This window comes from Maylandia zebra, linkage group LG12 (assembly GCF_041146795.1).
Source record: "Maylandia zebra isolate NMK-2024a linkage group LG12, Mzebra_GT3a, whole genome shotgun sequence".
Classification (NCBI taxonomy): domain Eukaryota; kingdom Metazoa; phylum Chordata; class Actinopteri; order Cichliformes; family Cichlidae; genus Maylandia; species Maylandia zebra.
The window spans coordinates 34,551,097-34,578,364 of NC_135178.1; the positions used below are offsets into that span (position 1 = coordinate 34,551,097).

Here is a 27,268-nt window from a genome sequence, read left to right on the forward strand (position 1 = left end):
TTAGGTGGTTTTCAAAGTTGCTACAAAAACAAGCAACTTGACCTTTTTTTGTGCTTCCATTTGCCATCGGTTGACGTCACCAGAATTTATCATTAGAAAGAAAAAAAAAAAACCTTGTCAAATGTCTGCGCCTTCCTTTCACGTATATCTAAATATTCAGTGTAACTGAATTTGAAGTGGCACATCTCTATCATAAATTCAGCGCATCCACCTTGAGAAGTTTGTGATTGTATTTCGGGAGATTACAGCTGTCCTTAAATTGCAGGACAGAAGCATCTTGCTCTGTGTGTTCTCATAGAAAAGTGTATCAGCATCTATTTTTGCTTCCATAGAAAATCCAGATCAGTGCAACACAAGAAAATGATTGAGAACTTCCGGAAAGTGAAGTTTCAGCTCAGTATGGAGGGCAGAGGACCCAGGGGAGGAGAGCACTGTGGGAAATGGGCAGTTCCTGTCTGTCTGTGTCTTTGTTCAATCATTTGTTTGCCTCTCAGAGTGACACGCTTGATCCCAACGGCAGTCTCCGAAGGAAAGATGGAGGCAGACTGAAGTTAAGGGACATTTGGATGGAATATAAACATATGAAGTTTTTGTTTGTATGTTTTTGGACTTGAGATTCTAATAAACTCAGGAAGAAAACAGAAAGAAGCCAGAGCACCAAACCAGGGGTGCTCCTGTTTTTTTTTCTTTTTTAACTTTACTGATCCTCCCACCTTCTCCCTTTGCTACCACTCTTGCTGCTCCTGCTAACTAAGGAGGAGGAGAAGGAGGAGGAAGAGGGATGCAGGGAGAGCACACCTTACCTCCCTCCCTTCCTTCCTCACTTTCTTCCTCCCTTTCTCTGTCTCTCCCACTCTTCACTCCACAGCAGCTCTCACCAAAACACCACAACACACCACCACTGTCTCTGGCAGGCTGACACACACTTACACATCCCTGCACACACACACACACGCACACACACACACACACGCACATACACACACACACAAACACACACACACACACCTATACACATACACACACACATGCACACACGCACACATACACACATTAATCGGCATCCTCAACACAGACTGAGACGCCCTTGGACTGCTGCAGGCGAGGTGAGTGGGTAAATATTTGCAACCTCCTTCTATGTGTGCATGATTGTGTGTGTGTGAGTGTGTTTATACTGTGTGAGAGTTTTTCTGAGTTGTGTGTTTTCCATCCTGTGTGTTTTTGTGTGTGATTGTTTGCATGTCTGCATGTGCTGGTTTGCCTCTGGCCTCTGCTCTTTGTGTACAATGTGTGTGTGCATCTAAGTGTGCGCGCGTGCGTGTGTGTGTTTATGAGGCACACCAGAGCCAATGAGACTTGTGCTTTGCACCAGACCAAAACAAATCCACAAAATAATGCTGACTCTCTTTCAGAGGAGTGTGTGTTTTTGTGCAGGCATGCATGTGTGTGTGTGTTTGTGTGTGAGATCCTGGAGAGGCCCGAGTCTGTCTGGAAACTTGTCAGCTGTTGGGAGATGTGTGTGCGTGTGTGTAAACTGGTGAGGTAGAGGCTAATATTCGTGCCAGTGCTACTTGTCAAAGTGTAGTTTTTTTCTCTCTCTTGTGGCTCTAAACTGCTGTAGAGAATTGGAAGAAAAAAATCTCCCCACGTCTTGCCTGTTGCATTTCCCTCACAAAAGGTCCTCCTAATAGTTTAGGAAAGTTACATTTAGGTCATTATTAAAGTAACGCTTTAGAAAGTAAGTCACATGTCAAGGCTTTTTGCTGTGTCAGCCTTTAAAATGCCTAAAAAGCACAGACTTGATGGTTTTGCCATTAAAAAAATGCAGATGAAGAGGTTTGGAATAGTTCATTGTTTAAACTCATAACACCTAACAAACTGCCACTGATCTATTAAATGTTAGGTTTAGACAATGTCTACAGTTTTTTTTAACCTATTGGTCATGTACTTAAACAAAAATACACAGTAGGGTGATATTTTGTAATTTCTTAAAATATGCTTTCTTTGTGTAACTCTAAAATACAAGTCACCATTGCTGATGATCTTAGCACAAGTTTCCAAATTTAACCAAAAACCAATTTTTTAGAAAATGTAAATGACTTTTGTTGGGAAGAATTATTACTTTGTTGGTCCTCTGATTGCTGAGCGTATTCAAAAACAAAGGCAACTCACTGACTGAGTGAATGACTTATATTTCCAAAAGCTACTGCAGGAGGCCTGGGTTTGAGTTCTGCCCTCTCTCCCCCTTTTCCTGTCTATTCTACTATTCTGTCTAAAATAAAAGTGAAACTGTCCACAATGGGGCGATCGTGGCTCAAGAGCTGGGAGTTCGCCTTGTAATCGGAAGGTTGCCGGTTCGAGCCCCGGCTCGGACAGTCTCGGTCGTTGTGTCCTTGGGCAAGACACTTCACCTACCGCCTACTGGTGTTGGCCAGAAGGGCCGATGGCGCAATATAGCAGCCTTGCTTCTGTCAGTCTGCCCCAGGGCAGCTGTGGCTACAACTGTAGCTTGCCTCCACCAGTGTGTAAATGGGTGGATGACTGGGTGTGTAAAGTGCTTTGGGGTCCCTAGGGGGGACTAGTAAGAGCGCTATACAAATACAGGCCATTTACCACAAAGAACGACATATTCTGGTGGGGTCATTATCAGAATACAGTTCAAATAGATGAAAGAGGTCTGTAACCAGCCAGCTCCACAGTACAAGAGTTCACGTTACAATAAATTGGACTGAGCTCATAGAGAAACAGAGTTAATTGTCTAGTGAATTCACAGTTTGGAGTGTCATGCTTCCTGCACGCTGTACCAGGCTCCACCCTTGCCGAAACCAAAACAAGTATTGCGAGTAGAGCAAATGTGTCTGAAGTGGACCGCTCCCTGCTGTGAACCACATGCAGAAGAGCAACTTCGGACAGCCTGATTTGCAGAGGTGTGGACTCGAGTCACATGACTTGGACTCGAGTCAGACTCGAGTCATTAATTTTATGACTTTAGACTTGACTTGAAAAAATGTTCTAAGACTTGTGACTTGACTTGGACTTTTACACCAATGACCTGGGACTTGAATTGGACTTGAACCGGTTTACTTGAAAAGACTTGATATTTCACCCCAAATATAAAATTTAACATGCATATTATATAGAGATTGAAAATGTGACGTCATTCAGGGGTAAACCGCAAAGGATTCTGGGAACTCGTGGCAAGCGGTACTAGCACATGCAGGCTTTCAATTGAAATCAGTCACACAGCGATAAAAAGAAACACAAAAAATGGCAAGAAGCCGTTGTATTATTAACTGCAATAGCCGGTCGCATGACAGCCACGGGAAGCCGACGGGTAAAGAGATCGGTTGTTATCGGATTACGTCGTTGAAGAGAAATTGTTCATGTTTCCGAAGTAACAAAGACGTGACGGATGGCCTGGATTGCAGCCATTCAAAGATCAAATATAACGTCCTAGAACACTCCAGCTCACAGATTAGTCTGCTCCAAGCATTCCCACAAAGGTCAGTCTGCTGTTGTAGTTAATGCGTCATTTTCATAACATAATTGGTGATATAGGTTACAAGCAAGTCTGGCGCTGAACAGAAATGGTCGCGCTATGCTCCTTTATTTATTGTGCATAAACAGTGAATTGTCCTGACACAATATTGCGTTTCGCCTCTGTTATTATGGTACATTGACAAAAACATATACTTTTATTCACAGGATAAAACAGGTTTTTTGTATCACTAATTGCCCAGTACGATTACAGCATACAATATTATTGTCACTGCTACATTTCTGTGATGCGTACCAGAAATTATTTCCACTACTAATTAATTACCCTTGAGCTCAAAGGTCCTATTAATAAACGGTTAAGGAATGTGTATTTATGACGACAATTTGTGAGACTGGTAAACTTATGATACGTACGATGGTCTTTACTTTCTACACGGTGCATTTCAAGGTCCTGCACCCATCCGTCGGTAAACTGTACCTGGGCTTGTTGCAGTGACCTGAAGTTACTAAACTTCATGAGTGTGTGCACTCACTCCAAGAACCGTATAATTATAAATATGCATATAAATATGCTACGATGAGATAGCTGACTTCATCTAACTAGCAAATGTTGTCCAGGCTACGTTGGTGATACAGTTTTTTTTAAATGTGTATGATATTTTTGTCATGCGATTTTAAAGCTGGTCCTACAACCGCATCCAAGAATAACATGCAGCTTATCTCAGAACTGTCGGTGAAAATTATTCTTGGAGCTAGGTTTAATTGAGCTGCATTTTAAAGAGGTGCAATTTCACAATTTGTGTATATTTTCTAAGTTCACTATTTTGTCATGTGTTGAGAAAAACACAGATTTTAAAATTACATGGTCTAATATTTACATTTAACATATAACTGCAACATGCTTTTTTCATTTTTTTTTTAAAGACTCGAAAGGACTTGAAATTCAAAGTTTCAGACTTGTGACTTGACTCGGACTTTTACACCAGTGACTTGAGACTCGACTCTGACTTGCCTGACATTACTTGAGACTTGACTTGAGACTTGAGGATAAAGACTTGAGACTTACTTGAGACTTGCAAAACAATGACTTGGTCCCACCTCTGCTGATTTGTTGGCTGTTATCCACAGTTCTGTATGTGTTTATATATAAATACATAAATGAGCTGCTGATTAGCATTACCCAATCAATTGTTGAGTTCCCTTAATAACGTTAATATGCTGGTTTTTCACAGATTGTAACTGCTCACAATAACAACAGAATTCACCTTTAGTTCGTGAACAAAGCACTGTTGCTCTTCACCAATGTGATTATCAGTCCACACAGATTTAGTCCAAGATTTAGCCTTTGACCACAATTTAGCCTTGTGGTCAAAGTGGATTACTGATTGGTTCGAGCACATTCAAAAGACCTGCTTCTTTTCACTGTGAGTGAGTCTAATAAAGATGAATTGAGTGTGGTCCTTCTCCTGGGTAAGCCAGCTCTGAAAAGTGAATCAATAAATAGGTCAGGGTTCAAGTGTGAGCAATTTAACCCAGTCTCTGTTTGTCCCAGGGGCATCTGAACTCTGCTGACCCATCTTCAACTTCTCAGACTGCCTTTCTTACTCATCCTTTGCGTCTTCCCTCCTTTCTGTTTCTTTTGCTCACTTATCCATCATTGTTGGCTCTCTTGGTGGCTTTTTTCCTTTCTGTATACAAGGGAAGGGCCTGGATCCTGTTTCAGCTTTGCATGCACACTTGAGAAAGGAAAAGAGTTTGGCTCAAGGGGTAAAAGGCAGGAGAATGAATCTTCCTGGAGACAAGCAGACATCCCCAACCGCCTCATACTCCTCCATGACGTTATCCGAATTTTGGGAAGCAATGACGCACTGGGATTTTTCTGCTCACTTATGTGTCATTGCACTTTTTATGTCAAAAGTATGCAGTTTACATCTAAATTGCATTTACCATTAACTCTAATTTTCTGGGTTCAAATATTGGAGAAGCATTATCCTGTTAACTCTTATGAGTTAGCTGTAAAGTGCGCCACAATTGTCATAAGTTGTGTTTGCTTTCTTGTGAAAAAAACACAATATTTGCAAAACTTTCCAGACTCAGCAGAGAAAATGAACTGTTAATCGCACATTTGGTGCTTCAAGACACTGAAATCTGAATGTCTCCTGATGGCCAGACTGGCACCTTTCATGGCAGTTTGCTGTGTGAGAATGAATTTTAAATTACCAAGACAAGTTCCACTGCAGCCCACAGCACTGATGACTTCAGACAATGGGAACATGATATCAGTATTTCTGATACTCCTTCATCTGCTTCCTAGAGCAGATGAAAGAGTATCAGAAATACCAGGCTCCAATTTGCTACCGAAAAAAAATCTTTTTATATAGTACCCACAGATATTGGAGCGAGCTCCAACAATCACACAGTCCAATACGAACTGACGACAGGCAATAATGGCAAAGAAATAGATCAGGAATGATACAAGGGGAGAAAAAGTGCTCATTGCATCATGGGAAGTCCACCAGTAGGCTGAGCCTATATAAGTACTATGCAAAAACTAATTTTGATACGGTATGTGTAGATGCAAAACAGAGTCAATTACAATGAGCTTGCCTGCCAATATTCAGTATGACCACCTTTATTCTTCAACACAGCCTGAACTCTATTAGGCTCGTTAAGCAGTCTTCAGGAATACTTCTCCAGGATTCTTGAAGGAAATTCAAAACTCGTCTTTGGATGTTTGTTTCCTTTTGTTCCATTCTCTGTTAAGATGATCTCACACGGCTTCAATAATGTTGGGATCTGGGCTCTGGAGAGGCCAAACCATGACTGCTAGGATTCCACTTCGGGGGTTTTTTCTGTCTCAGTATGACTTTGCAGGATTGGTAGCGTGTTTGGGATCATGCTGAAAAATGGAGCTGGATGATATTGCATGGTGGACCAAAATCTGATGGTACTTTTCTCTGTTCATAATTCCATCAATTTTGACAAAATCCCCAAAACTAAAGGTAACCTCAAACTATGACAGAGCCTTTTTGATGTATGCTCAATCGTCCAGGTAAGGAAATATCTAAAAAGTAGATTCTGTTCATCTGGACTTAGTATTTTCAGTTGGGCGACACGTTTTCACCACCCATCCATAGCAGAGCCTGCACTGTGTTTTACAGATGACAGGGACCTTCACTTTTCATGCATACTGATGACTGGATTGCAGGATTTTTGTCCTATTTATTAAGGACGTGACTTTCAGATACTGTTTACCTGCTAAAGCTAGCTTTTGCTTTTTTAGGCCTGCCTCCACTGATCCAGTTTCCTCACATTTTTTAAGGACACACTATGCCAAGTTTGAACTCGACACTGGTTCATCCCTTGAGTTAGGTGTCTTCACGGGTCAGTGTTAAGAGTCTACTCTGATGTTCAGAAACAAGAACTGGGCTGACAAAGAGTGCAGACAATGTCCAAAAACAACTTTGTAAAACCTTCAGAAAGCCTGGAGAACCATTGCTCAAGAACCGAAATATAAAGAAAAGAGGGGTGACTTAAGGCATTTGCACAGCACTGTAGTAGAATACCTAAAGGATACTTCAAGGTCATCTGATCCTAACTATAAGCATTATCAAAAAAGAAAGTTTGAAATCTAATCCTAAAAGTAGAGAGGGAGATTGTTGGGCGAGTTTGACAGGCTCATTCGGTATTTCAGAAGACAGCGTTATCATTTATGGAAGATCATAGACAGAGTCCTCCTAAAGCCAGTGTGTAACATATATCTCATTGGTATTAACCCTTTAAAACCAGTCGGAGCGGGCACGGTCCGTTTTGCGCAACTACTTTTAAATCCCTTAGAACTGCAACCACGTAAGCTAGCGCAATAATTTTTTTTGCATATGAAACCGGAGGAGTTGTACTTACATCTTATGCCATCAGCTGTTTGTAACACTTCCTACGTTAGAATAGACGTCAGCGTGAATTATCGCGTGTCCGCCATTACCTGCCTGAAACCGGAAGTGACGTCATTTTCGCGAAAATGTAGTTTTTTACCATCAGGGCCTCATGAGCCTAAGTTATGTTTGACTTTCTGTGTCGTTTCTGGGATGCTTAGAACTAAAATTGCACTGCTGGAAATAGTTTATTTTGATGCATATTCTGCTTTTTTGCAAATTTACACTATAATATTTATTTTCGTTTTTCCTGCAGTGTATAAAAATTGGTGTATTTCAAAAAGAAAACTATGAAGACACTTAAAATAAATTTCCTGTGGTGGGAAACTATTTTGTGCAACTTTTTTGTATTCACAGTTTTGAGGGATAAGCCTCTTACATTTCTCTAACTAGAAATATATGTTAAAAACACAAAAACGATTTTCAATTCTTTTGTAGTTTATTGCACTTTCTTGCAATTTATGTAATTTCTATGCACTTAATGCATACATATTATTAAAATTTGGGCTATAATGGTTGTATTGATGTATAGCAACTTGAAATGCTCCCAAAAATGGCACTACAACATGTAAAAATATAATATAAGCTCTGGCGGACTTGGTTCTATGGTAGGTCTTAAAGGGTTAACAGAAGAATAGCTTTCAAACACAATGTAAACAATACGTAGTAAATTATTCGGTTATTTTCTGTCCAACTGCATAACTGTATCCATCTCCATTACATGTGGCCACCAGAGACTGGAAAGCATCCAATATTAGATAATAAAAATCAAGTATTGGTCTGATATATTGTTTGATATGTCAGACCGGTCTTATTCAGTCCAACCTCTCAGGGGACAGACAGACTACTGCTGTCTGTCTATCTGCTGAGGCTGCCAGTGCTACATAAACAAAACGGCAAGGCGAGGGGCCCCAGGGGGCCTTCAGGGTGGGGACGGCTCAGGGGTGAGGGAGGGAGAGTCAGAGAGGATGAGGGACTGTTTACTTTTGTCTTATGCCTGGCCGCCTGGGAAACGACAGCGGAGGAAAGAAGGAAAGAGGAAGACTGTGTCTGGATTGTGTGTGTGTGTGTGTGTGTGTGTTTATTTCACTCCAGGTAGAAGGTATTCCTTCTACCAGGACCAGATGTGTTTAGTTATAATAGTGCCTATGACTTATGATGCAGTTTACAGTGTATTTAAACTGGATTTTAGGGTAACATTTCTGCACGTAATATACTTGTAGTAAGGACCAAGAAAGATACAAAAAAGAGGATACTGTCGCTAATGAAACCTTCGTGAATACATTTGTAACTTTTGCACACGACTGTATAACGAAGAATTACAGAAACATTAAATCTTCTAACAGTGAGTGATAATATTTTTTAAGCGTTTTTGAGTCGCGGAGCATCGACTACCAATACATGGTGTTTTAGACGGCTGGGCAGGTGTGAGGAGGAGCAGACAGATCAATAAGTAAAAACATCAATGCCTTATTGTTATTTAATCGAAATGATTTGGGGAATGAACAGCCTCTTTGTCAGTTGTGCAATGCCTGGAGACCTTAAGGCTGTCCTCCCTCCTGTGTAAACGTCACACTCTGTCCGTGCTGGCGTAGTCTTCCAGATCAACCTCAGCTAATAGAAACATCTGGGCCTAGTCTAGGCTACTTTTGACACTGAGAGCTCAATTATTAGACTGGCAAATGTTGTGGCCCAGACGTCATTAGGTGGGGCCTGCGGTGATATAACACGTACCTGTGGCTAAGTTAAATCTGCCAAACTCTTCCTAATTCAACACTGTCTGTTAAGCCCAGATGTGGCTCATCGAAAACTGTGGGCCACACTTGGAAACTTCGGAAAAGGAGTTGAAATTATTTCCTCAACAAGTGTCAGATATGGCTAATAGCTCACACCATGATAATTACAATAGCAGACCATCCAAAGTAGCACCAACTTTTGACATGTTGGCGAGTTCACTTTCTCAAAAGAGCAATTAGGGTTAAAATTAAAATACACTTGGGTGTAGGTTAATATCATTGTGCAAATATGCGTAAGCAGCAAAGAAGGAGATTTGGAGAAAGTGATTGACTGTGTGTGTTTGAGCGCGTACATTTATGCCATGATGTCTGCATACCTGTACGTGCACAATACTCAGTGTGCATGTGTCTAAGTGTGTGTGTACAGAGTCACGAACTGGCTGAGTGTATGCACATGTGTGGCTGTGTCTGACTGTATGTGTGTTTGGCAGCTGGCCGGGCTCCAGCTGCGTCTGGTTGGATAATGAAGTCCAGGTGCTGCTGTGCCTGCTTTAAGACACCTGTCACCAATATTTAGTGCCAGAGAAAGCCAGACTGCAAACAGGGGCGAGACGAGCTGCTTGCTTATTTTAACAAGGCTGCCTAACTGGACCTGAGGAGACAGGATGTACTATGAGATCTTTCCTAGAAGCTCAATGTGTATATGAACGTATACGTCTGCATATGCGTCTCCGGAGCTCATTTAACTCCGTCTGCTACTGTGGATTCACATTGGTTCCCTGAAATTTAGCCTCAAAAGAAACAAGATTTTCAGGATTACAAAATTCAAAATAAATTAACATATATTTGCATCATTTGTTAAATATAATTTTAGGATTTTAAACTAAGGGAGAGAAAACATTTAATTTCAGCAGGAATTTGAACATTGTATCGCTTGCAGACTCGTACATACAATTGTTTGCTTAAAAAACATATTTTTTGTGGAGAGAAGCACTAGAACCCATCAAACATTTATATTTTATACATTTGTATTTTTCAGCTGGAAACACAGCCTAGGCTTAAGAAAGTGTGGTTTTAACTAAATCAGTTGTAATAGTTACGCCAATTCTGGACTGGATAGTCGACTGGACTGGATATAAATTTCCAATGGCTAGTCAGTATGATGGTGGTCTCGTCCTTTTGCCTTCAATGACCAGCAATCTCCACCTCACTTTTTTGCAGCTGAATATGAATGAGAACTACAGTGTCTTGCAAAAGTATTCGGCCCCCTTGAACTTTCCCACATTTTGTCACATCACAGCCACAAACATGAATCAATTTTATTGGAATTCCATGTGAAAGACCAACACAAAGTGGTGTACACGTGAGAAGTGGAACGAAAATCATACATGATTCCAAACATTTTTTACAAATAAATAACTGAAAAGTGGGGTGTGCGTAATTATTCAGCCCCCTGAGTCAATACTTTGTAGAACCACCTGTGGCTGCAATTACAGCTGCCAGTCTTTTAGGGTATGTCTCTACCAGCTTTGCACATCTAGCGACTGAAATTCTTGCCCATTCTTCTTTGCAAAACAGCTCCAGCCCAGTCAGATTAGATGGACAGCGTTTGTGAACAGCAGTTTTCAGATCCAACCTACTCTTGGTTGGGAATACGTTTCTGCTCAGTCGAGGAAGGTGTTGTTTACAAATGAGGAAAGAGTGCAACAGGACAGACTAACAGATGGATAGAGCCAAAAGTGGTGCGAATGCTGTGCCGGTCTGGTAGTGAGGAGATCCCTGAGCGGAAAGTGAAGCTGTTGACTTACTCTTCGACATATATTCCTACCCTCACTTCCCCACTGGAGCTGAGGTCATTTACCAAAAAGGGGAGATCTTGCACAGAAGAGGCACAAATGAGTTTCCTCTGTAGTGTGGGTGGACTCTGTGGGTGGAATTTAGTGATTCAGGACTAGTTCAGAATAGAGCTGCTGCTCCTCTACAAGTGAAGGATGTGGTTTGGGCACTTCATTTGGTCTGTCTCTTGAACACCTCTTAGGTGAGGTATTTCAGGCAGTACTTGATTGTTCTGGTACGTAGCAGGTAGGTGTTTGTGTTTTATACTTGGTAACAATGTTGCTAGCCTAACCCAACATGGTGATTGCGTCACAATTGACAAGTCAAAACAACATAACAAACAAATCAAATGTTATGGTGACTGTGGTTATTGATGTTTTTATCTCTACACACACCCTCTCATGGACGGTCTTTATCCTTCAAGCTCAAGTCCTCTATCAGAGGCCTGGGAGATTGAGGGTCCTGCGCATCACATGTTCCTCAGTGTGTGCTCTTTTGGACAGATATCTCAGATGTTGCTCCACGGATCTGCTGGAGACACTTGCTAAGTTTGGCACTTGTGGGCTGGGCTGGCCCCAACTGGGACCACTGTTACCTTTACCCTCCTCCTGGTGTAGCTACATCTATCAGTGTGGCCGTTTTCCTCTGCTTGTCCACCACTGCTCGGTTAGCCAACAGTTTGTTGTCTGTCTGTGGAAGTCCAACAGGATCTTAGTTCAGTCATTCTTAACCACCCTAAGGAATGTGTCCCATTTTGACATGGAGACTTACAGGCCACACACGGCACACATGTTCCTGTATACTATGCCAGCCACTTGGTTATGGAGTTTTATGCCTTGCATTTGTCCAGGAACTGGTAGGATTTCTCAATGTCAGCCACTTCTTGTATCTGGCAGTGGTACATGCCATGCATGGACCTGCTGATGCTGTTCCCAGCTACTTGTAGCAGTCCTTGATATCTGCAATTTTCCCTTCTGGTAGTTCAATCTCCTGAGTTCTGATTACCTTCCCTCTCTTTGTTATCATCCAGCTACACTTCTCCAATCCGAATGAAATTCCGATGTCATTGCTTTATGTCCAAGTGATGTTGATGAGTAAATCGATGTCTCATTCACTCTTGGCATGCAGCTTGATGTCATCCATGTAGAGGAGGTAGCTGATGATTGCTCTATTCCATAGTCTGTATCTGTAGCCAGTCTTGTTAATGATCTCACTGAGGGGGTTCAGAGTTTTGGAGAAGAGCAGTGGGGACAGAGCATTTCCTTGGTAGATCCCACACTACACGGTGACTTGTGCTATAGATTTGAAGTTGTCTAGTGTTGTACGCAACATCCCCATTGAATTCCTGATGAAGGCTCTTAGGGTAATGTTGATCTTGTATAGCTCTAGGCATTCCAGGGTCAATGTGTGGGCTCACTAGGTGGTGTGCCTAGTGAGCCTAGTCTTGCAATCTTGAGCGACTGTTCTGTCTACCAGTAGCTGGTGTTTTGGCTGATAGATGGATGGAACTGGTCCCTTCTGGGGATCCTTGGTGATCTGGACTGTCCGGCCTTCTGTTAGCCATTCCAAGTGTCTCTCGTTGATTAGTAACTGGTTTATTTATGTGGCCAGACGCTTATGGAGTACAGTCAGCTTCTTCAGCCAGTGGGCGTGAATCATGTCGGGGCCTGGTGCTGTCCAGCTGCTTTGCAGTTTCCAAGGCCTCAGGTATGGGCAGCTTGCTGAACCCCTTTCTTCATTGCACCTTTCTGCAGCTTACTCACTAATGTAACTATCCTTCCTCCAAATTCTCCTGTATCTTTTCTTGTGAAAAATGTAGCTAATGGATGATAGTCTACAAATAAAATGTATCTGCTCTTGAATCAGCACTACAGTTTGGTATGATAAAAGTAATCGGCAAACAGTGCTAAGTTAAAGGTATGTGGCTGCAATGTTCGAATGAACAAAAGAAAACTGGGATATGTTGCAGGAATTAATTTCTGTGCATTGAAACGGGAGCATTTACCTCTTCTGTGTCCCTTTCAACAATTAAGTATTGACTCTTACACTCCTCAAACTCATATATACAACTGCAGAGTCCTTTGAGTACCCTCCTTTTCCTGTATGTCTGTACATGTTTATGTTAGCCTCTACATACAGACATCTACATTTCCTTATAGTCTGAACAGCTGAACAAAGACCTACCTGTGTAAAGTCCTAGGAAACTTACCTTCATCTTTCCAGCACATCGAGACTTGTTTAAGTTTTACGTTGGCCTCTGTGCTGTCCAACTCCCGTCTCCAACACCTGTGGCCCTCAACAGCCTGTCTGTGCCACTCTCCACCTGCCAACGCTAGTCTCCACAGACTGCCAACACATTTGGATACCTACAGCTGGTACACCAAAACCAGCGTGCATTATCTGAGAAAATGCTCTTTGCTTGCCATTGTTTTGTCTGCATTTGTCTGATGTGCTCGGAAACCTGACTGTGCATAACGTACTGGATTATTCAAAGCAGACTTCACCTGAATCAGATGATCTTTTAGATACTTTAATGCAATTAAGAAAATAATGGCAGTTAACCTTTAACTCTGTTCAGTTTATTAAAAAATGAGTCCTATAGAAATTATAGAAAGTTATGAAAACAGCCTGAAACATCTTGAGAAAGATGACAGCACAGGTTAATCCTGTCCTCTCCAGTGGTAAGAATCATCTTGCGTAATGCTCTAATTGAAACTAAATAATCATGAAGTAATTAAAAAAACTGATGGGATTTTTTTGTAGCTGTTTTATGTTAAAAAAATCAAATCTAACTCTTTCAGTTCTTGAGGCCGATGAATGATTTGTGGCTTTTGATGATCCCCCTTTGTCTTTTGCGTGACGTCTTGTTTTTATGTTACACTAAAATACGAATATGTGTTCCTCTTGAAGTGTGTTAATCTCTTGGCTGGATATCGCAACGGTAATTTTTCTCTACAGTGGAAACAATCCCGTGATCATCCTTCACTGCTGATCTATGTTTGCATCCAGGCAGTTTTGTATTACAGAGGTCATTCTAGAATTACTGATTTGACCTCGCTCAATGTAACTCTCCGATGAATTTGTTTCTTATTAATGTTTTGCTTTTGCTTTTTTGTGCTACTAAAGGAAAAGATTTTATTTGCACTGAGATCACCTTTGCAAATGCAACATTTTAAATCAACTCCAGGACCTTTTACCTCCGTAGCTGCTTCATTATGTAACCGTATTTCTTGAATTGGCATAAATATTTCTAATCATCAAATAGGACTGCCACAATGAAATCTTTGCAAGATCTTCACTTTTTAAAATAGGATTGACAGAAAATTTCAGTGCCAATGGTGCTCTTCTGCACATTGTTGCGTGTCTATTGTGTATCTGCTGTTTGACACCACTCCCGTAATTGCTCCAGTGCTCTCTTGAATCTTGGACAGATATCTCAGAAATCAGCAATTATGTGATTTCTTGTAAAACACCCTCCACTCTCTGCAAAGGTAAAAGACAGCAGCAGCACTTATGTTCAGCTAAACAACTACAGATGTGAGAGGTGAGGGCTTTCACTGCAGAGTCAGAAAGGAAATATTATGACCACAAATGTGTCCCACTTCAAACCCTTCTGAGAGTCTGGAAGCTGAGAAGCCTCAATTTAGAGTGAAAAAACACCCACATGTCTCAGCATCCAAAGCTCGCCTAAGTGGTTGGCCACAAGAAGTCATTAGCGGTCATCAGATTTCCCTTCAAACTCTTCCACCTTTGTTAAACACACATCTCTGGCTGCTTCCATTCAGAGACAGGATTTTACCCAAATACCCTTCATTAATCACAGCATCAGGGCTGCTGTCTCATAAACCTCAAGATATTTTTGTTGACATTTAAAACTTATTTTTATTTCTTTTATCCTTTCCTCTCTCTCATTCATCAGGATGAGGGTGTGGTCATGGGAACAGTGTGGGGAGACAGGCGTGGTTCTGCTGGGCTTCCTGACGCTGACGATGTGTTTGGGAAACCTGTCCACCAGGGGGCTGCAGGTACACAGCAAACAGGAAAACACTCTTCCTCTGTTACAGGGAAACATACACTCCGACAAACTGAAGCACATTTTGTCTAGCAAGAACTTTAGGACTCTCGGAGATGGATGAGGCGTAGTCCTAGACCAAAGAGGACTATGTTTATACTGTCTGCCTCTGCTGCAGTGACTGAGTGAGCACTGTAACACTGCATATGAAGGCAAGATTGTCAGTAATCCAAAGCTGTAGAACTACAACTAGTAAATGTTCAGTCTTCAGAAACATTACTTATACTTCAATGGGAATAAACATCACTGTACTGAATGCTCATGTCTTGATGTGGTAACTAAAACCTGTTAAAACAGGTAAAAATTATTTTATGTGTTGTATCTGGTGCTTTAGAACCTTCAACATGTGCTGAACAATAAGCCTGACACATAGGAAGCAAAATCAGTTTGAGGATGAATAATGGATGATCATATGATATCTCTAAGGGAGATGAGAAAATAGAACTTTTAGTTGGCGAATTTGTGTTTATACAAAGTAGAAACCTCGTGGGCAGAAATTAAGCTGACGTAGAAGTGTCAAAAACTGCATTACCCACAGTGGCCACTTGAGGGTGGCTCAAATACAAGTCAGTCACTGTAGATGTCTACGTTAAAACGAAAAACTTTGCAGCACTGAAATGCATGTTTACAGTCAGGTACAAAGAACAGCTTTGATCTCGATGACTTTTAGCTTAATAAAAATTATACAGGGGTGAATTTAAAAAAAAATCTAAATCTTGAGATTTCGGCTTTGATTGAGACAGGCAGCTGTAGCCTAACCTCCTCTAATAAGAGTCACTAAACAGGACATGCTATGTGGTGCAAACTGTCCAGTAAGTTTCTCCTAATTTTGAATATAGCTTGTTAATCAAGCTTTCTGGGGTGAACTGACAACTCCAGCCTCTGTCCAAATATGGTAACTTTGGGCTCCAAGAAACAACATAGCAACAGGGAAAGAGGCTTCAAAATGACCACAGTGGCCAGGTCCACCTATGGCGTGTACTTCATATTTGACATAATTCATTACAGAACAAAGCTTACGCTTTTCATTATAGTATGAGCTTTTTGCAACTCCTAAAGAAACTACATTAGTAAGTACATAGAATTAGCCTTTAAAATATGATATTGGGGTTTAAAAAAAAATTATGAACTGACAATTTGAATGATCGGATTTCTGATAAACAATATTCCTCCCCAGAAATAAAGGCACTAAAAGTAAAACCATGACATCGTGTTTAAACTGAAAGCCACTGAAAACAGTCTTTATGACCAGTTAAGTTAATGTAGGCTCATGTGCACCATATACATGCTATATATCCACTGTACATGAACCATTGCTATCAGTCATGAGTAGTCACATTAAACAAGCCTGGTGTCAGAGGTAGCGTACTGTAAAATGCCATGTTCAAACTAAATTGATCTTAATAGGATGGCCAGACTGAGAAATATCACTTCTTTCTCTGAGAGCGAAAATTAAAGAGTGACAGAATGCACCAACAAAGCAAAACAAATCAATTTAAACCAACTGAGCTGAAACTAAAAGACATAAAAGTCTAAAATACCAAATGCTCAGTAATTTAAGCAGTTTGGTGAACGGCCGTAAAACTGATCTGTCAGCCCACCGATCAATGACTCCTCTCAGCTCCCTCTACTCTAACTCTTGCCCATCTCCCATTCTCTCACATATGCTGAGTGTCTGGTATTTCCAGTGTCTCTCACTCTCTCTCTCTCTCTCTCTCTCTCTCCCACAGCTGCTCCATCTCACACCTTTTCAAGGTGCTCAGTGCACATTCCAGCGGTCACTCTGATAAATCTGTCTGAATAAAAGGCGACACAGCCACCGGCCTCAGTTAATGCTGCTGGTGCACATCAGGAATGTGTGAAATGCTGAACGTCTTCACGAGCCAAAGCCTCAGCACAAAACACTCTGACGATCATTTAGCGTGATTCTGCTCGACTGTGACGCACGCTGTTGTGCTAACTCTGTTTTTATACCACTAGCATTAATGCTATGACAGCTGCTAATGCTGCTTCTGCTTTTTCTGCCACTTTTGCTTGTGTCAATATTCCACAGCGAGTGCTAGCACTAGTGGCAGATGCCCAGAATATCAAAAGGTTTAGCAAATTATTAGCCCATTAGCCTACAGTGAAGTTTACTTGATCATGTCAGTTTTAGAGTACAATCAGGAATTTGCAATTCTGAGCTAAATGCAACAAATGAAATGCCCCCTTTTATGGATTGAAATTTGCATGTTTTTAATAAATTTGATAATGTGACTTCCTGTGCTGCAAAGAAAGTTTGATCAAATATTTACAAATTCGAAAGTTTACAGTTAGAGAAGATATGAGTATATAGTAGTAAATGGGAGATGAGGTTATTCTCCTGCTAGGCCAAGTTCATCAAGGCTACAATCCATCTTTGGTTCACTGGAGAGGAACCCAAATGGCACTGAGGAAGACCTCGGCCAGCTGCTTTATAAAACAGTTTTTAAAATAAAAACCATATGGCATCTTTAAGAGTATTAACACGAAACAAAGGCACTACTACATTGGCTGGTTAAGCAGTGTTAAGTAGTAAAGTTTGTGTGTGTGTGTGTGTAGGAGGACGGAGTGGCCTCCAACAGTCTGGAGGAGCAGCTCGAGGTGACCACGTACTGGTGGGGGGAATGGGCCAAGTGGACAGCATGCACTCGTACCTGTGGAGGAGGAGTGATGTCACAGGAGCGTCACTGCCTCAAACAGAGGTCAGTCAGTCTGCACCAGACGACAAGCTAAAATATCCCAGAAATGGACACATCTCCAACCCTGTTTAATACTGTTCATGGTATTTTACATACAGTCAGCAGTTAAAGTGGGATTTGGCCTAAGATCACCGCAGAGGGGAAAATTACTTGCCTCCAATAAACTTCCAAATTTTTCTACTGTGAGCTCCAGTTGATTTTTCTTTGTAGGCAGACTGTCCTATAAGGTGCTCTTTGTGACTGTAAAGCTGACTGGTCTAAGGAGCTTGGAAAGAAAAGCGTCTGGACTTCTTTAAATTGCTCGAAGACATTTCACCTCTCATCTGAGAAGCTTGTTCAGATGAAGCTTGTTCAGAGTGGGAGCGTCCCCTCTGAACAAGCTTCATCTGAAGAGGGACAAAGGACCCCCTGATGATCCTCTACCTAATCACATGAGCCAAGGTGTGAAAACTGGTGTAGGTTACAATCAGCCAAGGTTTTGGGTGAGCTCATTGTGAAACCTGGACCCACCCTATCATGTGATTTCCTGAGGTCAGATGGTCCAGGATGTGAGTGGGTGTTAAGGCGTCTGGGAAGGGATCTCAAAACTGGATTATAGATGGCAGACAGTTGGTGTCGTAAACCCCCGCCTCTTTTCAAAGATGGTCGCTCACAGTGGACATAAATGGCTTCTTTTACTCCTCTTTCAAACCATCTGTCTTCTCTGTCCAAAATATGAACACTGGCATCCTCGAAAGAGTGACCTTTGTCCTTTAGATGCAGATGGACTGCCGAGTCTTGTCCTGTGGAGGTGGCTCTTCTATGTTGTGCCATGCGTTTGTGAAGTGGCTGTTTGGTCTCTCCAATGTAGAGGTCTGGGCATTCCTCGCTACACTGTACAGCATACACCACATTGTTAAGTTTGTGTTTTGGAGTTTTGTCTTTGGGATGAACCAGTTTTTGTGTGAGTGTGTTGCTGGGTCTGAAATGCACCGGGATGTCATGCTTGGAGAAGACTCGCCTGAGTTTTTCTGATACACCGGCTACATAGAGGATGACAATGTTGTTGCGCTTGTTTTTCTATTCCTCCCTAGCTGGTGTCTGATCTTCTTTTCTGTGCCTCTTTGCTGACTTGATGAAATTCCAATTAGCCCAATCCTAATTGGGCTTTCATCAAATCAGCAAAGATGCACATGAAGCAAAGATGCAGATCAACTTATTTTTAGACTCTCGTGTTTTAATGGCAGTAACAGGAAAGCATTAAAGTACATATTCATGCAGAAACATTAATAGTAATGTGTGGCAGTTGTGCATGTTCTAATTCAATGAGCTCACAGTAAAATGTAGGAAATTTGAGAAGAGGAAACAGAAACTATAACTTCTGGCTGAAAATGCCTCCTTCGTGCCAGAGGTGAGAGGCGAATGGCCAGACTGCTTTGAAGTGATAGGAAGGCAACAGTAACTCAACACAACAAAGCTATGAAGAAGAGCATATCTGAATGCACACTTGTTGTACCTTGAAGCAGATGAGCTACAGTAACAGAGGACCACACCAGGTGCCACTCCTGTCAGCTAAAACCAGGAAACTAGAAAAACGTTCACTTTTTTGAGCGCTTGGGTGAGAATTTGGCACAACCAACACAGAAGCATTCAACCATCCTGCCTTCTTGTTAGTAGTAAGTCAGATTTCTAGTGGTGGTTCAGTTATGTGGGGGATATTTTGTTCCCCTTAATATCAACTAAGCATCATTTAAAATCTTATAGTCTGAATATTGTTGCTGATAACTTGCCATGTCACAAAGCTCAAATCATCTCAAACTGCTTTCCTGAACAGGAGAATGTGCTTACTGTACTCAAATGACTTTCAGAGTCACCAGATCTCACTCCAATAGAGCACATTTGAGATGTGGCGCAATGAAACATTCACATCTTGGATCTGCTCTCAACAAATATGAAGCTATTCTTTGATGCTAACATGTCAATATGGGCCAAAATCTCTTCCCCACCAAGGTGTACCCAATGAAGTGTATATACTCCAATAAAAGACCTACATAGGTTCATATTGAGTAGAACCTGACAGTCAACAGTTTCAATGCTACCTACTATATAGTCTCTCAGTTTAGAGTGATAAGTTTGGGGTGAAATGTATTTATGCTTAGCTAACAGACATGAACAATGCTGATATATTTCTACTGTGTTTTCTACTCAGTATGATTTTTATTGCCTTATTTTTTTTCATTCAATGTTTGTTTTCGGTCCAAAGAAAGAAAGCTGCTGCTGGGAAGGACAACATGACCTGTACGGGAACTGCTAAGAAATATTATCTCTGCAACACCAAAGTGAGTCACACACTTCCAGTTCATTTTTGTCTCACACCTTTATTAAAACAAACACGGTGGATTTGACTGGCTGACTGAACAGGATGGCTGTCATGGAGCTGGGTGGAGTTCCCAACAGTGTACTCTCAGAAACCACCTCTGCACAAATAAAGGCTTAACAAGAATTTATTTGTATAGCATACCGTAAAACCACATATTAACAAGCGTGAAACAAACCTCTTTAAATGGTCTGTGTTGTGTCTCTTCTCTGCAGGAATGTCCTCCCACTGGGAGGAGCTTCAGAGAGGAGCAATGTTGGTCCTTTAACTCACAACGTTATAATGGGAGGAACTATCAGTGGAAACCTCTATATCCCGGTAATAACACCAATAAAAAACCTTGACAGCCTCTCTTTAAATAGTGGAGTGATGAGGGAATTCTTCTCTATGACCTGCTAGTCTTCAACACAACCAGAAACCAAAGTAACAAACTTTGTATATCTTCTGATAAAGTGGTTTTAACTGCATATAAAAGATGGACTTGGCCTCTTTGATTTTGATGTGCTGATAGTGGATGACCAGGTCAAGTGCTAAGGCATTAGTCAATGCTATCGTTGTTAGTGCATTTATAGACTGCTTGGGAGCGTCACACAGACACTGGCCAATTAGTGCTACGAAGCATTTTAATGAACAAAATCACAGAATTTCTTAAGTGAAACTGCAGCACATCTGAAAATTCATCACACCAGCCATGAAAATGCTCCTGAAAGAGCGGTCAAGAGTTCCAACTCTGATCAGTTACTGTAGCTGAGGTGGGACCAGCAGACACTGAAAAAGACGTGACATTACCGCAGTTGGCATCCTGGTGTTTTGAACCTGGATGTGATTTAGGGGTGGAGCATACTGAAACTTAGAATGACCAAGATTTATAAAATGGACTTGATGTTTTATTCATACGACCTGAAATGAGTGACTGAGCCCATAAACTTAGCGGGAAAGTGTTTACAGAAACACCAGCAAAGGGCCGTTTTCCTAAAGACTCCTATAGGACCAGTAGTGTTTTTGCAACTTGAGCTATCGCCCTCTGGTGGTGTTTAAAAATAATGCACATTTGAGATGCCTTAGCATTTCCTTCAAAAAAGCTACTTTTATAATGGCCTTGTAGGATCTAACAGGCACGGCCTAATTAATTGGAACAGAGGGTAACGCGATAGACAGTCTCAGACTTACTACAGCAGGACTGAGGCAGGCTTGGGAAGTAGAAGCAAAATTAACAAGAATGAAAACAGTTTGAGATGTTTCAAAATAAAACAGGAAACGTGAGAACTTGAAACCAGGATATGAACAGTATGATGGCAGATAAATTCATGACTAATTGTTGAGGACTAGTTAAAGAATCCGATTTGCGTTTTTTATTATTATTGATTAATGGAAATCAAACCTGAGAAAAAAGGAGTAAAAGTATTACTTAGATTCATCAGGTTGCAAAACCAGTGAGAGTTGATGTTGCTTTGAGTCCTCATAATGAAACTATAATTGAAATAATTGTATATTATTTATATACATCATACTGGTATATACCAGCATATATTTGTACCACTATGATGCAGTGTGAGTACAGTAGTAAAGAAATGAACAGTTGTGGCTAAAGAATAATTGTATAACATTGCCGGAAGTTATTAGGAATATGCAGTATGCAGTCTGACCTTGCGAATTTAAGTGGGTATAAAACAGTGAAAAACATCTACCATTTGTCTCCAGATGACTACGTTCATATCTCCAGCAATCCCTGTGACCTCCACTGCACCACGACCGACGGCCAGAGGCAGCTGATGGTGATGGCACGAGACGGCACGTCTTGCAAGTACAGCAGCTACCGCGGCGTCTGCGTGGACGGTAAGTGTGAGGTGAGTCCAGCTTCTTATTTATTTGGCATCACTAAATGCTAATGTCTCCCAATCAAATTTAACACAACATTATTTGTATTTATTGCCGAGCCACACTGCAGGATGTAGCATCACGTCAGTTGTTGGTTTCTGCACTCTATAATGAACATTACACCAAGAGAGTACTGGGTTCAAATCCATCATCTGGAGGATGCGGAGGTCACATATTCCTTGGTGTTTATGTCGGTTCTCTCTGCGTCCTCTGGCCTCCTCCCATAGTCCAAAAGCATGTAATTGGTGGGATTAGGTTAAATTGCCAGGGTGTACTTTGCCTCTCACTCTATGACAGCGTGGATAGTTCCTAGCACCCTTGTGACCCTGCACTGGATAAGTGGAAGAGAACAGGGTGGAAATTAGCTTTACAGACCGAAACTGTATTTTGTTTCAGACTGTAAATGTGTTAATCACATAGCCAAAGTTAGGTATGTTAAGATCTGTGGGGATTTGGAGCCAGCCTCAAGCGGACACTTCAGGAAGCACAGGTTTTACATTGCTTTGAAACATTGTTTAGATGCAGTACAATAAAGATACAGACACCTTCAATGCAGCATGAGGAACTATGGTTTTTTTTCTCATTAAGGTTGAGACAATAATTGGGAAATCCCCAAGAGTTACAATGTGTAGATAAAACAAAACATGAAGAAGCAATGAAGAAGCTAAATCTTTCAGTAGTACCATTTTTACACATGATACTTTTGTGCACAGTAAATTCTTCTGGATAACCTTCCCAAAACAATTGTGGTAAGCGAGCTAATTATTATCACATGTTTAGTACGATTCTTTGTCTTCTGTACTCCCACATCTTGCCTTGCTGCTCAGCCAATTGGATGTGATGGGGTACTGTTCTCCTCCAACACTTTGGATAAGTGTGGTGTCTGTCAGGGTGACGGCAGCAGCTGCAGCCGAGTCACTGGAAACTTCCGTCGAGGACCCTCGACTCTGGGTAAACCTCGCAGTTCAGTTACCTAATGCATATTCAAAAACTATTATTACAGTGTAGCATGGCCTAATATAACTAGGACAGGACCAGACACTGAATTAAAAACTGACCGATCTGTCATTACTGTTAAATGAACAAAGAGCATGCCATGTTGCTGATGACTTTCTCTTTGCTGTCATGCAGGTTACTCTTTTATAACTCAAATCCCTGAAGGCTCCTGGGACATACAGATCATCGAGAGGAAGAAATTGGCTGATGTTCTCGGTATATACCCCCCCACGCACACACACAAATATTATTGCAGTGTGTAAAAAGAAAGCAAAGAACTGTTTTAAAGTTCTCTTAATTCTGCTTCTCCCCCTCCTAAAGCTGTGACTGATCAGGCAGGAAACTTCTTCTTTAACGGTGACTACAAGGTGGACAGTCCGCAGAATTTCCATGCAGCAGGCACCGTCTTTAAATACCGCCGACCTATGGACGTGTATGAGACTGGTATCGAGTACATTGTTGCCAAAGGCCCCATTGACCAACCCATCAATATTCTGGTACACATTACCCTTTCCTCCTTTACTCTTGAATTCCATGATTTAAGTCTTGTTGTTTATAGCTTGTGGAAACCACGCTGCTGCCATGGTGCAAAGTTAAAGTACTGTGGCTTCATCCATAAAAAACCAACATGAAATCGATGCTTTCACCTTGGAAAGTGCAGATGTGCACAGACAACACCTATGAATTTCAAACGTGTGCACAAAAAGAACTATGAATTTTCATTGTGAGCATTTATTGTGTTGGTTCAATCGGTGACCAGTTAGCAATTTTAAGATGAAAAATTTTGAATATGCAAGAGCATATGAGAGCCCAAACCTCTCTAAAGGAAACATTGCAACACGGCTTGGGTTCGTCAAGTCTCTTATGAATGAACCACAATACTTCTGGAACAATTTGGAGGCCAAATGGAGAAGTTTGGCCATACTGCAACGAGCCACATTTGAAGAAAAGCATATACGGCATACCAGAACAAACACCTCGTGCCAACTGTAAGCATGGTGGTGGAGGGGTCATAATTTGGGATTTGTGGCCTCAGGACCTGGGCATCTTGCATTGTTGCCCATGAACTTGCCCATGACAGCCAGAAATGAGGCCTTCAGTCCGACAGCTAAAGCCAAAACTAGGTCATGCAGCATAACAATGATCTCATGTACAGCACCAAGTCTACAACAGAACGGCTGAAAAAGAAAAGAATCAATGTTTCGCAATGGCCCAGTACAGACCTCGTGTCTTTGACGGGACCTTAAGAGAGCTGAGCATAGACAATCACACACAAAACATAATGAATCAATGTTGTTGTGGTGGAGGTGTGGTCTGCAGTTCTGCTGCACAGGAGTCGTGGTGCAGTGGGTTCAGGGGGTGTCAGGAGGCTGGCAGAGCAGCTTGGGTTGATCAGCTTCTTTTATTGGGAGGTCGCTGGGACCGAGGAGATAGCAATGCAGAGAGATGCTGGACAGCCGAAAAGCTGCACAAACAGTCGGATCAAACTGAAAACTGAAAACATGTGAAATCTTTCTTGTTCATATGACTGTATATACTGACTTCACATATCACAAATTCTCATTTTTAATCCCCATTAAAAATCGTTACACAATATTTCACAAAAGCCTTTATATGATAGAAATGTAGGAATATTTGCTGTAATGGCCTGTTTTTATTAGCTAGCTATGGGCTAAAGGTCCCGCTGATTCAGACTGACGGCATGTTTTTTTTTCACCGTAGCAGGGGAGACTGCCAACACATTCATCCTTGAGGCAACAGTTATATAAAAAAATGTAATTAAACCAAACATTTTCTGTCTGAATGTTTGAGTCTATCTCTGAGACCCCCTTGAGTTGGTCTAATTATAGTTTTTGTTTTGTGACTCCATAAACATCTTCGATTTACTCTCCTCATCTGACAGGTGTGGAACCAAAATGGCCGCACACCTTACATCACCTACGAATACACAGTCCTCCGAGACTCCCTGCCACCCGTTCCTCCTCCTCCGGTCTACACCGGGTCAGACACCTCAGCCGGAGAGGTGTCTGTAGAAGTAAGTGGTCTACTGACCCCCAATGGCAGCATCTGTGACCAGGTGGCTCCTGGGGGCCAGGTGGAGACAGAAGGTACAGATGGGCAGAAGGGCAAAGAGACCAACGAGGTGTATGAGGAGACAGCAGCCATCGACTGTGAAGATGGAGTAGCTGCCCCAAAGTTTACAGGTAGAGATTATGTGACAAGTTCTCTATAAACTATTACACTAATACATACAATTTACATGCACATTTTTAGAGAAAAAATTCCTTTACCTTTATACCTCCTGGAAGTGTAGCTCAGGGCATATAAAGCAATATAAAAAATAAGTTCTGATATAAGATGACTGTAAGACAGATGATGGATCCTAAGCCAGGTAGCACCACCCTCCATCTTACTGCCTTATTCTGGATGTGTGTAAGATGGCCCTTTGCAACTCTGTATTATTCATGATGCGGCTAGATAAAAACAATCAGCAGCAGATGAAAAATTCAGAGTTTTGTGGCGTTGAATTTGTTGACTTTGTGTGAAGGTAACAGCAGCCAAATAGACAGCACTGCCAAACCTGTTACTGATGGTGCGGGCCTGGATACACCACCCGATTCCCCAAACCTCATCTGGAGGGTCCTGATGGACGGCCGAATTGGTGCAGATGAGTTACTTATCAACATTTCGACCAACCAGCTGCTGACCGAGGGAGACAGTTTGTTCTCTTCTGAGGTGGGACCAGCAGAAGTGGGTCTGAGCAGCCTGGAGCGAGATGATCTAAACGATACACTCGAGTTTACTCTGGGCCAGAAACGCAACGACAGCGGAGACAGCCAGAACAGGACGGTGCCGAGCGGCGGGAGGACTTCCAACCGCTCCAACAGAACCAGGTAATGTAAAAAGAGCATAAGGGACATCAGCATCGCATATGAGTTTTAAGATGATGCAGAGCAGAAGCCCGTTGTTCACAGGTTCAGGTTTGGGCTCACATAAAGACATTTCATCTCAAATCGGATGAAGTCTGGACTGAAAGTGTTCAGACTGTTCACACACTGTCAAACCTCTGGACTTGATTCTGGCTGCAGGCTAAAGAGAAGCAGGCTGAGAGAAATGGGCGCTTTTAAAGAGATGTCCAGGCAGAGACACAGAGTGTCACATTGAGACAAGACTGACGGCAAGAAAAGGTTCAAAGTGAGAGTGCTAGTGGAACAGACAGCTTTGCCAAAATAACAGGTAGTCAGTGTAACGCAGGTAGAAAGACAGACGTACACTTAGACAGGTAATCAGGCGCATGTGCATGTAGCTAGGCAGTTAGATGAGACAATATACACAATGTACACTGTACTGGTTGCAAGAAAAAACAGCCATGTTAACTGACAAGCAGCAAAGCAGGAAGACGCATAGATAAACAGTGCAGGCAGTAAATCAGTCAGACAGGTAGACCAATTGGCAGAAAAGCAGGTGGACCAGTACTGTACAAGGAAGCAATGCAGACAGACAAGTAGATATACGGTCAGTACAGCAGTCAGGCAGATATATGCTGCAGGACAGGCCGACAGGTAGACTTGGCAGGTTTTGCATTCGTCATATTTATAATTCATGTTGGCTTCACCCGTTCTGCAGCCAGCAGCTATAAAACATACAGTGACACGCCCTTTCCTCAGGGAGACAGAGACAGGAGAGGAAACGAGCGGAGCAGAGCAACACAGAGGGGAGGAAGGTGGAGGAGGTGGGAAATGCAGCCGTGCTTAGAAACAAATAATTCAAGGTATTTGCAAGAAAAGTGAGAAATATGATGCAGAGGGGAACGTGTTCCGCTGTCAGGCTGCCATCACTTCTGGTGAGAAAATAATGGACAGGATTTGGTCTGGCTTACATGGAGGGATGCCGGTGAGGTATAACTCAACGTGTCTCCAATTTTCAGATAAATGTCTGGGAACGACTGTTATGACAGGAATGTGTGCATGACTTTTATGTGATGTGGTGAAAAAACAAAGTGCGTCTGCCGGGATGCGGGCTGTGAATCAGCTGTCATGCTGTGCTTGTCTGAGGCCTGGGAGACAGCCTGCCTCTGTGTGGGTGTTTGTGTGTTTACTCCTGGGTATTCTTAAAAGTCCTGAAAAGGATATTTCATTCAAATTACCCGGTTTGAAGACGTGCTCTTAAAATGTTGCCCTGAAAACTTGATATCTGCAGGTTGAGGATTCATAGGAACTGCATCTGCATAGCATGCTGCAGTT

General features: G+C 41.9%; 1 protein-coding gene across 1 annotated transcript in view; it reads left to right on the forward strand.

Moving 5' to 3' along the window:
- The first annotated feature begins 517 nt into the window (after positions 1-517).
- ttc16 (tetratricopeptide repeat domain 16) overlaps positions 518-27,268 on the forward strand; it is a 34,570-nt gene continuing 7,819 nt past the window's right edge. The window contains exons 1-11 of the mRNA XM_004555732.2: positions 518-1,106; positions 14,922-15,027; positions 17,655-17,797; positions 20,037-20,112; positions 20,366-20,468; positions 21,852-21,997; positions 22,856-22,979; positions 23,160-23,240; positions 23,346-23,521; positions 24,928-25,228; positions 25,573-25,918. Of these exons, the coding sequence (XP_004555789.1) occupies positions 14,923-15,027; positions 17,655-17,797; positions 20,037-20,112; positions 20,366-20,468; positions 21,852-21,997; positions 22,856-22,979; positions 23,160-23,240; positions 23,346-23,521; positions 24,928-25,228; positions 25,573-25,918 (1,601 nt within the window). The 5' untranslated portion in view covers positions 518-1,106; position 14,922. The remainder of the gene's footprint in view (positions 1,107-14,921; positions 15,028-17,654; positions 17,798-20,036; positions 20,113-20,365; positions 20,469-21,851; positions 21,998-22,855; positions 22,980-23,159; positions 23,241-23,345; positions 23,522-24,927; positions 25,229-25,572; positions 25,919-27,268) is intronic.